Genomic DNA, 13,458 nt, shown 5'->3' with positions numbered 1-13,458 from the left:
CCCTGAGCTCTCCTTGAGCACAGTCTGCTCGTCATGCTGAGTTATGTGGTGACTGATGTGGACAAAAGAGGACTAGGAAAGGACTACGAAAATAATTTTTACTTCTGATCTCAGGATTTAAACATACACCTCTGGAAGTGCATCAACTCATTGTCCCATCTAGTCCCCCACACAGAAACAGTAAGGATGGTCATGGGAGATAAGTGAGGGCTTGGAAAGGGGAAGAAGGTACTGACCAACACCATAAAGCTGGACAGTGTGCAACTGTTTTCTCCAGGCTGCAATTTCAGTTACACAACTCTAATTCTGTAACTACACCAAAACAGCACCAATTCAATCCACTCTGTGCTGTCCAGCTCCCTTCCTAGAACCGTTAAAAGGAAGGATGTGTACTGAACACACAGAACTAGCGTGTAAAGCAGTCAGACAGTACAGAGAGCATTCAAGCTGACTGAAATCTTACGTCTGTGCTAGAATTACAAAATAATTACAGCACTGTTCTAGAAATTGCAACCTAGAACGCCCTAAAAGAAGCCAGATAAAGATATGGTTGAAGTAGTTTATTGGAAGGAAGAGAGTTCAAACAAACCAGTACTATCCATACTCTGTTTAAACTTATTAAACTCTGTCCTTCAGCTGAAAACATACACACATGCGCCAAGTGAAATGGCATCCTTTATAAATTTAATTCACAATTTAATCTCCAGGGCGTTTTTACTTGAAGTAATAAAATATATGGTTATATACCACCCTGTCTGCAGCCCCCTCAAAAATATCACACTTGGTGTTACATACGGCGCTAAGGACACCAGCAAGGGTTGGAACGCTGCATAGGCAGATCCATCTTTCCATGGGAAAGGAAGCACTTCACATTGCTCAAGTCATGTCTCTGGAGTGGCATTGCCCAACCACATCCATCTCTCCTCCAGAGGGATGATCTTCATGACACAGAGCCACCGTGAAAGGAAGGGAGGGATTTCCCGTTTATCCCAAGGGTTCCAAAAGAGGCTCTAATGTTTCAACCCACAGTGGGCCTGGGGAGGAGAACCTACTAACAGGATTATTTTTACTGCATTAACAGGGAAGTTAAAAGTATGATCATACAGATTCCTTTGACACTGTAAGAGAGAGAGCAGGATCTACTTTTTAAGAAACAGCAGGTACAGGGAGCCTTCCTAGCTGCCGCCAGTTATTGGTCTATCAGTTATGAATTCACACCCATGTGAAGGTCAGACTAGATCAGGGGTTCTCAGAACAAATTTTTTGGTGGCCTCAGAGTGCGGCCACCAACTCTTGCTGATGGCTGCTCTCACACTTTTCCCTAAAATACTTAATTAGCTTTAGGAAAAACAAATAAATATGCACATATACACATCCAAATTAGTGTAATTTATTTATTGCTAGCTAGTAAATCTGATGTGAAAAGTGATATTAACAAACAGATAAGTATCACTTTTCATAGCAGACTTACTCAGCCCTGGCAAGCCTGGGGACAAATTAAGCTCCACCTTTCCAGGGGCGGTGGGGCTCAGGCTTTGGGCTTCAGCCCTGGGGCGGCGGGCTCTGGCTGCGGGGCTTCAGGCTCCAGTCCCGAGCTCCGGCTGCGCAGCAGCAGGCCTCAGACTCTGGTGGCGGGGCTTCAGGCTCTAGCCCCCCGCAGCCAGAGCCTGCCACCCCAGGGCTGAAGCCCAAAGCCTGAGCCCCACGGCCCTTGGGAAGATGGAGAACCCACCGGGTGCCTGCTCCTCCAGTGTTGTGCCCCAGGTGTCTCCAGAGGGTAGCAGAGCCCAACACTTGCTGGCAGCCCCAGCAACCAACACCAAGGCAAGGCATCCAGGAGCAACACGGAGGGGGAGTGGCTGCTACTTTGCCCCCGCCCCCAGCCCAGTAGGCTGTTGGTCGCCAGAAAAGTCCCTGGTGGCCGCATTTGAGAAACGCTGGACTAGATGACCATAATGATCCCTTCTGGCCTTGGAATCTACACATTTCTGGTACTGCAGCCACTCTCACCTTCTTCCATCTGTTTAACTCTTTTGATAAATAAACTCTGTCTAATTCTATGATGACTGACACTCAGCTTAGCCTTGGAACATCTCTCCTCTCCAGCCTATTCAGAATCTTAAATCAAATCCTCCTCGGGCCTAACATGTTTGGATAATGAAGAGCCTCAAGTCCCTATGTTATTTCGAGTGTTCTTTTGATGCATTCCCCTCCTGCGTGTTTACTTCTACAATTTCCTTGGACCCGTGAGAGCAGAACTCCGCCCAACAGTCCAAATGTGGCGTGTCCTACGTTTTTCCTACTCACTTGTTTACAAATGCCACACAGTATAAGGGATACAGTAAGTGCAGAGCTTAATTTGTAATGGAAGAGGTGCCAGGGCTCAAACAATTTTTTTACTTTCATAACTGACATGCAAGCCCAGAGATGCTGGGGCTATGAACTGCCAAGCCCAGAGGTGCCAGGAGTCAGCCCTGGCACAAATTAAGCAGTGAGTAAAGTGACCCTAAAGAGTTAGCATTTGCTGCACATTAACGTCTATACTTTAAAGTTTATCTCATTCAATGTACATGACGGTCAAGTCCTGTGCACAACTGGAACCATGTGTTGATACTAGGAAGAAAAAGCTAGCATGCTATATTCACAATACAGCAAGGACATCCAAGCTTTCAGCTACGGGTTGTATTAGCAATGGGACAGGAACAAGAGGACCATACCTGATTTGCACAAAATGGACCAAATTGCAGATGCTCGTCTTAGATTTTTGCCATGCACCGAGCAATACCAGACCCTTCAGTATCTTTATTTTCTGTGGGACTGTTTGTCTAAATAGGCAATTCAGATTCACCCAAATCCTTCTCAAATCTGCTTATCCGCCATCTGATTCCACTTCCACAGATGGGGCCTCCCAGCCTTGTATCAGCTCCTGATAATAGAGCCAAGCTCATCCTTGATGTAAATCCATTGTCTTCGACTGAACTACACCAAGGATTAATTTGATTCACAGAGTTTGCATTTAGTGCGGTTTGGAACAAACTGATAAATGAAACAGTAATAAGTCACCAGGAGCAAATGGGATTCAGCCAAGAGTTCTAAAGCAACTCAAACATAAAATTGCAGAACTACTAAATGGGATATGTAACCTACTGCTTAAATCAGCCTCTATACCACACGACTGGAGGATAGCCAATGTGACACTGATTCTTTTTAACGGCTCCCGTGGCAATCCTGGCAATTACAGGTGGTATAACTTCAATACCAGGAAAACTGGTTGAAACTACAGCAAAGGACAGAATGATCAGACACATAGATGAACATGATTTGTTGGGGAAGAGTCAATACAGCCTCTGTAAAGGGAAATCATGCCTCATAATCTATTAGAATTCTTGGGGAGGAGGGGGGAATCAACAAGGAAGGGGAATCCAGTGGCTATAGTTTACTTGGACTTTCAGAAAGCCTTTAACAAGGTCCCTCACCAAAGGCTCTTAAGCAAAGTAAGGAGTCATGGGATAAGAGGGACGGTCTTCTCATGGATCAGTGACTGGTTAAAAGATAGGAAACAAAGGGTAGGAATAAATGGTCTGTTTCCACAGTGGAGAGAAGTAAATAGCAGTGTCCCCCAAAATCTATACTGAAGCCAGTTTCTGTTCCATGATCTGGAAAAAGGGATAAACAGCGAGAGGGCAAAATTTGCAGATGATACAAAATTACTCGAGATAGTTAAGTCCAAAGCAGACTGTGAAGAGTTACAAAGGAATCTCACAAAACCACGTGATTGGGCAAAAAAAATGGCAGATGAAAGTCAATGTTGATAAATACAAAGTAATGCACATTGGAAAACATAATCCCAACTATACATACCAAAATGATGAGGTCTAAATTAGCTGTAACCACTCAAGAAAGAGGTCTGGGAGCCATCGTGGATAGTTCTCTAAAAACATTTACTAACATGCAGCAACAGTCAAAAAAGCTAACAGAATGTTAGTAACCAGTAGCAAAGGGATAGATAATAAAACAGAAAATATCATAATGTCACTACAGAAATTTATAGTACAACCACACCTTGAATTCTTAGTACAGTTCTGGTCACCCCATTTCAAAAAAGAACTGGATAAGTTCATGCAGGATAGGCCCATCAATGGCTATTAGCCAGGATGGGCAGGGATGGTGTCCTTAGCCTCTGCTTGCCAGAAGCTGGGAATGGGCGACGAGGGAAGGATCACTTGATGATTTCCTGTTCTGTTCATTCCCTCTGGGGCCCTTGGCAATGGCCACAGTCAAAAGACAGGATACTGGGCTAGATGGAGCTTTCGTCTGACTCAGTCTGTCTGTTCTTGTGTTCTTAAAAAAAGATATATTAGAATTGGAAAAGGTACAGAGAAGGACAACAAAAATGAGGAGGAGTATGGAACAGCTTCCACCTGAGATCAGATTAAGAAGTCTGGGACTGTTCAGCTTGGAAAAGAGATGACTGAAGGGAGATAGAGGTCTATAAAATCTTGACTGGTGTGGAGAAAAAATAAATAAGGAAGTGTTATTTACCCCTTGACATAATACCAAAACCAGGGGTCACCCAATGAAATTAATAGGCAGCAGGTTTGAAACAAACATAAGGAAGTACTTCTTCATGCAACACATGATCAACCTGTGGAACTCATTGCCAGGGGATGTTGTGAAGGCCAAAAGAAATAACTGGGTTCAAAAAAGAATTAGATAGATTCATGGAAGATAGGTCCATCAATGACTATAAGCCAAGACAGACAGGGACGCAAGCCAATGCTCAGGGTATCCCTAAACCTTTAACTGCTAGAAGCCAGGACTGGATGACAGAGAATGGATCACTCAATAATTGCCCTTTCAGTTCACTCCCTCTGAAGCTAGATGGACCACTGATCTGACCCAGTACGGCCACTCTTATGTTCTTATGACAGCAGCTACCACAATAGTACAGCATTACTCTAACAAAGCAGATCATATTCAGAACTCATTGTGTTGGTCAGGGGTGTCTCTTAAAGGAAGACAAGGTACCCCTCTCAAAACAGTTCTCCGTCTGTTTTCTTTCCCCCCTCTGAGAGCCTTAATAAAAAATCTTAATATTAAAGTAAGTGGAAGGTGGCAATGTCATGAGCATTGTGGCTAACAGTAGCTACGAGCCAGCAACATACAACAGTAAGGCACTTCCTATTTGCACAAACCACATTGCCTTGAGCTGTTGCAGAGAAGGCTTTGTCATTTTTTTTTAAGTGTGCTGGGAGAACCTGCTAACAGACCACATGGTATATTACATTATGTGATCACTTCCTGCAGAAAGAAGTCGGAGCAGAGGACCAGCTAGCCAGATTTCACTGAGACAGTTAAGCCTTTCTGCCTACATTACAGAACCACATTTCTGCACATGGACTGAGCAGTGACCATGTGCTAGCACTTGTTGCAAGCATGGGTACAGTCTGGCTACAAAACTTGTGTGTGGACACAGACTGTGCTCCTCCACATCCAGGCTGTGACTTGGTTACAAATGTGGCAAACAACTCTATTATGTAGATGAGCCCTTTTATTCAGGGAAAAACAGGTCCCAGGATATGGAACAAGACTGCATGCTGGGACTCTGCATCTCCATGCCACAGAGGAGGGCAGTCACTGACTACAGTGAGGATGTGCAAGCCGCAATGCTTACAATGGAGCATGTGATCCATACTTTCTTTCCAGGTAGTCCTTTAAAACAAAAATAAACAAAAAACCAAACAACATACACCACACACAGAGAGAAGTTACACAGAAGAGAGAAATCTTTGCCCATTAACTTGTATTAGGTTTACCAATGGAAAAAAATTTTAAGAGGGAAAGGGGAGTGTTAGGGGGAATGACAGATCCTCCTCCAGTTACATAATTATATTTCTATATAACTGGGACAAGTGGGAAAAAAGCACAACCTACTAGCTTTACACATTGCATTGTTACCTTCACTTTTTCTCTTCGCAAGCAGCAGAAAAGACAATTTTCATCAAAAGACCAATCAGAAACACCTTCGGGCTCGCAGTCTGTAAATCAGAGGAACAGCAAATTACCTCATATTCATAAACCACAACTTACTGGTGCCAAAAGACAAACCAATAAATACCTGTTTCACAACATTCTTCCCTAGATTCTGCAGATGCAGATTTAGTTTCTGACATGTTTTAAATCCCAGAATATTACAAAACTATATACAATTGATCTACGCACAATGAACCTGTTTTTTTCTAAGCAACGCCAAATACACTGCCAGCTACATAAAGATGAACGCACATTCATTAGTAATTTTAGCCAATATGAAACTAACTGTGAGCACTGCCTGGGGGGAGGGAAAAAAGCACAAATCACCACGGTAACACATTTTCTAGAGGCAGAGCTGAAATTGCTTCTGTGGTTAGAAATGCAGAACAAGACAAAAATAAAGACTAAATACCTTTAAACAAACAGAGATCTTTTAATAATCCAGGTCCAAACAGCCCTTCTAGAATACTTTCAAACCCTAAAAGCAAAGAAAAGAATTGTTAGCTTTCTAGATTAAGGACGTCACTACCAGAATATTTACAATAGCAGTCCCATATTTATCTATTCCAAGAACAAACGTGAACATGTTTTCTCCTAGTATTCCCAAGATCTATAGGTCAGTTGAAATGCCTGAACTACCAAAAAAATCATAACAAAACCTAGAGTCCAGTTTCATTACAGTACTTTTACAGATAACTGGATTACAATATAGAACCATGTTAGACAGAATGGAAATGATTTTGGAAAGATAATGTGAAGTTTTAGTTTCTACAATGTACCTCTCAATTCAAGGCACTTTCCCAAAATATTCATTCCTTAAGCATCAAAATTCAATTTCAAAGGATGTATATTTTCCCAGTGAAAAGCCCTTTGGCCTCTTCATCACAAATGATTCTGTGCCTTGTTCTAAATCTCAACATTCTGAATTTCAACACAGGCTAGAGTCAATTTTCAAACTTCTCCCTCATAACTTCTTGGGGAGGAGGAATCCTAAAAGGAAGAGAATTTCAGCAATCCTATACCACATAAGAAACAAATTCAAATAATTATATATTCAGTGTCACCAGCCTACATCTTATATATAGTCCAAATTACCCTCATGGAATGTTCTATGCCTCTCTTAAGTGCTAATCAATTTTAGTTCCCTCAGAAAAAAGATTAACCTTCCCTCCTAAATTAGTGCCACTATATAAAGTCAATATTAATCTAAATCCTACCTAGCAGCAAAGTCTTCAGAGGCATTAACTACCCAATATTGACCAGAAGACAAGTTAAAAGTGAGTGAATACTGAAAGGGCAAAGACAGTCTTAAAAAGGGAGACAGTCAACTCAATCCTATTTCTGTATGAAAATGTTTTACCTACTGCTGCCAGAAGTGACACCTAAGATTGTAACTGAAAAAAAATCAAAGAAAAAATATTTCTAAATATGGTTACTCTGTGCATTTGATAGCACTTTGTGTACAGTCAGTTCATCAGTTTCTCCTGTTTGTGTGGGTCTTTCAAACACAGCAATAGAAGAGAGAAAATCATTTTTGAAACTGAGGAGAAAATGTGGTTGTAAAACCACAGAAACTGGCAGGGGGTTTCAGGCCTGAAACTACTTTCAAGTTTTGTTTTTAAGCTGGTTAGAATTCAAGTTGATTTAAAGAAACCAAGCTTAATATTGGAAAAGAGCAGTTATTTCAGAAGGCAGCACTGTTCCCTGTGCGTACAGAATCCTGACCTGATGTCATGTCTTATCCTTTGGACAGCACGGTCGGGGTCTCAGTGGAGACCACGAACAGCACTACTCCCCCATTTGATGCTAGCTACAGTTCTTGTGCAACACTAGAAGCATTAACAACATTCGACATCAGATCCAAGACCTTGGAAGCACTTCTAGCATTTGATGCCACTTGGATGCTAGAAGCACTGCCAAGGCGTGATCGCAATGGCGGTAGTACCACTAATATGAACACGGAGACCGATGCGAATATTCCATACTAGAAGAGCTGGGGAGGAGAGCCAAGGTGAAAAAATGGCAACCGGGAAGAGGAAGAGGGAAGAGATGAGAGAACATCAGAGGAAGGATTAGTTAAGGAGATAAAGAAAAAAGATCCCATCAAGCAGCACCTTGTCAAGCAGACAAGCAGCACTGCCTCCAAAAGAGCCAATTCAGGCTTCAAGAAGTGGCAGGAACAATGGGGAAGGGCCGACCCACCTTACCTAAGAGAAGAAAAATAGAAGAATCAGGGTATTGACCCTTACGTTCCAAATTTTGACCCCTTTATTATGATTGATGGGACAATGACTCATAACAACTCACTTATGAAATAAACCCTAAAGTAATATGGCCAATCAACCTCACATCTTTTCACGTTTTTGTTGTTTAAAAAAAAAAAAAAAAAAAAATCAATGGAGCTCAGAGATTTAACTCAAACTCACCATTCTTAAAATAGTGCCTGACGATGACTCATGCCCCACAGTTTGTCATGCATGCAACAGCATATTGCAATCACGGCCGAGTTTTACAGCCTGGATATCGTACAATCGTAGTTCGCTAGCCCACTGTTCTTACTGATGTTAATGCCACTCAGTTTTTATTAATATTAAATATTGGATTTAGCAGTTGCATAGCAACGGCAGAACATCTTATGTGCAATGCTTGACATTAAAAATGGCAAATAAGGGAAGAATGAATGTATTCAAAAATTATACTAAGGACCTGGCAGAACAACCATGTAGCCGAACCAAAAAAAAAATAAAAAATAAAAAAAAATGCAGAGTCCAACATAGCAAAGGTGGAATAAGACTTGCCATGTTATGTTCAATCACTTAAGATTTCAAAAAAGCATTTGTGCAGAATGAATCATGCATAATACACTAAAAACAAAATTTTGAAAAAGGAACTGCCTACTTTTTATAGTATTTTTTCTCTCCATTGTCACTGCTCTTAGAAGCTTGAAAAGAACATTTCTTTTCCCACCGATTTTGTCCTTTTCCATTTGGAAGATGATTTTTTCCCTGCATTTCAAATGGAATAAAAATTAACATGGCTGCCTTTGTTAAATTCTGTGTGTGTATATTTTCATCTTCTGCCTCAGTATTTGACAGTTCACCGCAGCTAAAGAGCAGGGCCAGTGGAAAAATCACAGAAAATCACAGACAATGAGAGGAGAAGGAGGGGAATGAAGATCCCGTGATTTCTGAGGGTTTCTGCCGTTTTTAACATTTCCCAGACTGTTCCACAGAATCTATGCTTCTATACTGTCTAAAGCTTTGTCTAATGTTAAAAGTGACCTGCAGAGGGACGACAGGGAAAAACAAACAGAATTTGTCTTTTTATTCTTTATAATGCATTAATAATGCTCAAAGAAGTGCTGGGGTTTTTTTAGGGGTTTGGGGGGATTTTTTTTGGCTTGCACATTAGAAGTTAGATCTTGTTCACTCTAGAAGGCTCTATGGTGTCTGGAGAATTAGTAAAGTAGTCAAAAACCTCCAAACCGGAACAACTGACAAGGGAATGCATTTCTATATTCAGACTATTAAAAAGTTTTAAATATTGTTAACACCCATTTCCTTCAATACCTAAAAAAATGTTACTTTAGGTGCAAGAGTTAACAACGCATCCTCCAAGAACTTTCTAGCAAAACCTGAGGAGAGTAGACTTCATATTGACCTTCCTGATGTTTGTTTGTCAGGTTAAAAAAACCCACATGCGTGTCAGGCCTTCTTTGTCAATCATAAAGAAACTATAGGTAAAAATCCCAATTAAAACAAAAATTTTTGCAGGTCATCTCTGAGACCCTGCCCAATGTACACCAACAAGCTGCTCCCCCATTAATGCAGCCTTGGAAAAAGAGTGTGAATTCTCTTCTCCACAACTATGTTCACCTTCATGAAGTGTTGGCTTCAAAATCTGGATGTGCCATTTACCCGCTAACAGTAGCGAGCTCAATAAAAGCAGGCTGATTATCCAGGTTTTCATGCTCACATAGTACCAGAGTGCCTTTGCCTCTATATCTAGGTAACTGTAAAAAGAGAATGGACACTTCCCCCCCCCAAACACATGACCTGGCAAAGAGGTATTATGGAGCCATGATGCTACAAACAGTTTTCCTAACCCATATGCAGAAAAATGGTGGCTCAATACTTCAAGCTTTGAAAAAGATCTAATTAGGGTGTAAGCACCTCAGGTCCTCTTTTAGACCCAATAGCCAACAACATTTGCAGTGCTTAACCAATAATAAGGCTGCTTAAAATATTAATGATGAAAAAAATATTAGTGAGGCCCGTAAACTTCCCCCCCCCCCCCAAAGGGGAAAAGCATCACCAAACTCAGAAACTGCATACTGTTTGCTGTGGCCCTTTGTCCTCTCCTACTCCTACTTCCCCAAGGTTTGTCACTTACCCAAGTTCAAACAAGATCACTAAGACTTCAGCCCTATGATCTCATTCTCACACCCTTACAAATCACAAGGACTTCCACTGAAGTCAATAAATGCGGCTCTACATGGGCACAGGGATTCACTCATTCAGGCTGCAGGATTGAAGCCTGTGATTATTTTAAGGCAAACATTGGGCAATGGATCAAGGACATCACATTTAATTAATGTGTAGAGCATTATGCATACAGTTATGACAGAAGTAACAATGCAAGTCAAACAACCAAGATAACCAGCCTTCTTAAAACTGTTACTTTCCTTAATTTTGTACCATGGATAAGACTATGATAATTGCAAGGTTTGGGTCTCACTTCACTGCTTAACATAGGTAAACAAGACACATCTTGCTGCTTAGCTGAGCAAGTTTTTGCCTGTAACAGCTAAGGCATTTTAAATGAAACAGTACATATCAAACTGATCTAAGAAAGTAACTTCGTTCCAATCTGAATCATCATAACACCTTAGTTAAAAACGAAACATTACAAAAGACCCAATGATAGGAATGCACCCACAATTTATTTACAGGTACCCTAAACCTCTGTCTCAGGCATTTGGGAAGAGTCCATCATTATTGTATTGGGTCAACCGCTGAAGCGCCACTAAAGGGAGCACAAAAACAAACACAAGCACTTTGGGTAGAACCCAAAAAGTGTGTTTTAGTTGATTTTTAAAACTTTCTGCAGGTTTTTTGTAAAGTAGCATATTTTGTTTATATTGGGTTAATGTAGGGGCCTACTCAATGGTCTGGTTGTAATATAAAACAATGTAACGTGGGAAGAGTTGGGGACGGAGAGATCAGGTAATTCAATGACAAAAAAAAACGTTAATGCAGAGTTAAGGTAGTGTGGTGGTATGCCGTCCCCTTGGAGTTGAGCAAAATTCAAACTTCTGAAAATCACGAAAACCAGTTAATGTTGGTCATGTAACCTTAACTCTGCCCGCCCTCAACAATGCCCCACTAGACCCCATTAACATACATACTTTTACTCTGCCAACCGCACAGTTGCTGAAAGTATAAGCACTTCACCTCCTTTTACAACCCGTTCACTCTCACCCACATGATTCCATTACAGATAATTTCCTAATTCAAAAAGTGTTACATCCAAGATGGGGGAATTTTATATTACACTTCATCTTGACAGATGAAGAATTGATCACAGAACTAAAAATTAATGGCAGGTTAGGTACAAATGATCATGACTTGATCACATGTATGACGTGAAAACAGAATAAAATCCAGACCAGTAAAATATATAATTGGTGCTTTAAAAAGGGCCAATTTCACAAAACTGAAAGCAATTATGAGCCACTTCAGCTGGGAGAAAGAATTTAAAGAGAAAGATCTGAATGGTAATTGGGAACTCTTTAAGAGCATTTTACTAGATGCCCAGAAAGCCACAATCAAGAAAGAAGGTTGTGCTGGTTAAAATACCAACCTGGCTTAGAGGGGAAGTGATAGCAGCTATAAAGTGTGTGTGTGTGTGTGTGTGTGTGTGTGTGTGTGTGTGTGTGTGTGTGTGTGTGTGTGTGTGTGTGTGTGTGTGTGTGTGTGTGGTCCATTAATATATGCAAATGGTAGAACTGTCAATAATAACACAGAAAAAGACAGAAGTGTTCAATAATTATTTCTGTTCTATATAAAAGAAAAAGCAGGATGATGTATTCATATCAGATTATGCTGTATTTCCAGTCCAACAGTAACTAAGGAGGATGTTAAACAACAGCTACTAAAGTAAGACAGCTTTAAATCAGTCCATCTGGATAACTTGGATGTCAGAGTTTTTAAAGAGCTGTATGAGGAGCTCACTGGACTGTTAATGTTGATTTTTTTAGTAAATTTTGGAACGCTGGGGACGTTAGGAAAAACTTCCTAGCTGTCAGGGTAGTTAAGAACTGGAATAAATTGCCTAGGGAGGTTGTGTCATTCAAGGTTTTAAGAACAGGTTAGACAAACACTTGTTAGGGACGGTCTAATTATTATTTAGCCCTGCCTTGAGTGTAGAGGACTGGACTAGATCAGCAGTTCTCAATTAGGGGTGTGGGATCCCCTGTGGGACCATGAGCAGGTTACAAGGGGTCTGCCAAGCAGGGCCGGCGTTAGACTCACTAGGGCTCAGGGCAGAAAGCCGAAGCCTTGTCATGCAAGGCTGAAGCCCAATGCCCCGAGCCCTGCCACCCGGGGCTGAAGCCAAAGCCTGGGCAGCTTAACTTGTGGGGCCCTGGTGGCATGTGGTCTGAGCCAACTGCCCTGCTTGCTATCCCCTAACACTGGTGCTGGCTTTTATATGCACAAAAACAGTTTTTGTGGAACAGGTGGAGCGTAGTTTTTATAGCACATTGAGGGGGCTTCAGAAAGAAAAAGAACCTCTGGACTAAATTACCTATTGAGATCCCTTCCAGTCTCACACTTCTATGATTCTGTGACAGCCAGGTACTCTCATATGCTAAAAACGCTGCAACCCCCAATGTCTCCAACAGCCTAACATACACAACAGAAAACCCCAGCAGAATCCTCTCCAAGACAGCTTTCAAGGTGGATAGGCAATTATCCAGTATACCTCTCTAAAATCTAGACATATTAGGTACGTATATGGCCCCCCATTACAACAGTATCTGAATACCTCATAATCTAATGTATTTATCTTCCTAACAGCCCATGAGGAATGGAAGCACTACTAGCCACACCTGACAGATGGGGAATTAAGTAACTACAGGAGCCTGTGACAGAGCAAGGAATCAAACCCAAGCCTCCTAAGTCCCAGACCAGCACCCGAACCACTTAGCTAGCCTTCCTGTCCAGGTAGAAAAACACATCCCATCCAGTGTGAACTCATCCATTCCACTAGAGTCCACAGTAGGGTTGACCACAGAGGTGGAGCTAATGGTATCGAAGATTATGGGTAGATTTTTAAGTCTGGACAGTTTTGTCTAGAGGAGACTCAACCACTAGTGGACACCATGTAGTCTCCATGCTATCTCCAGACCAAAAACCTGATTGA

The 13,458-nt window shown here is 41.4% G+C and overlaps 1 protein-coding gene across 1 annotated transcript in view; it reads right to left on the bottom strand.

Annotated features, from left to right (window-relative positions):
* LCOR (ligand dependent nuclear receptor corepressor) overlaps positions 1-13,458 on the bottom strand; it is an 80,178-nt gene that overhangs the window by 24,188 nt on the left and 42,532 nt on the right. The window contains exons 2-3 of the mRNA XM_074959507.1: positions 6,446-6,511; positions 5,959-6,038 (exon numbers count right to left, since the gene is read on the bottom strand). Coding sequence (XP_074815608.1) covers positions 5,959-6,038; positions 6,446-6,511 — 146 coding nt within the window. The remainder of the gene's footprint in view (positions 1-5,958; positions 6,039-6,445; positions 6,512-13,458) is intronic.

This window comes from Natator depressus, chromosome 7 (assembly GCF_965152275.1).
Source record: "Natator depressus isolate rNatDep1 chromosome 7, rNatDep2.hap1, whole genome shotgun sequence".
In the NCBI taxonomy this organism is placed as follows: domain Eukaryota; kingdom Metazoa; phylum Chordata; order Testudines; family Cheloniidae; genus Natator; species Natator depressus.
Note: the sequence above shows the minus strand (reverse complement) of the source record. Positions and strands in the feature narration are given on the sequence as shown.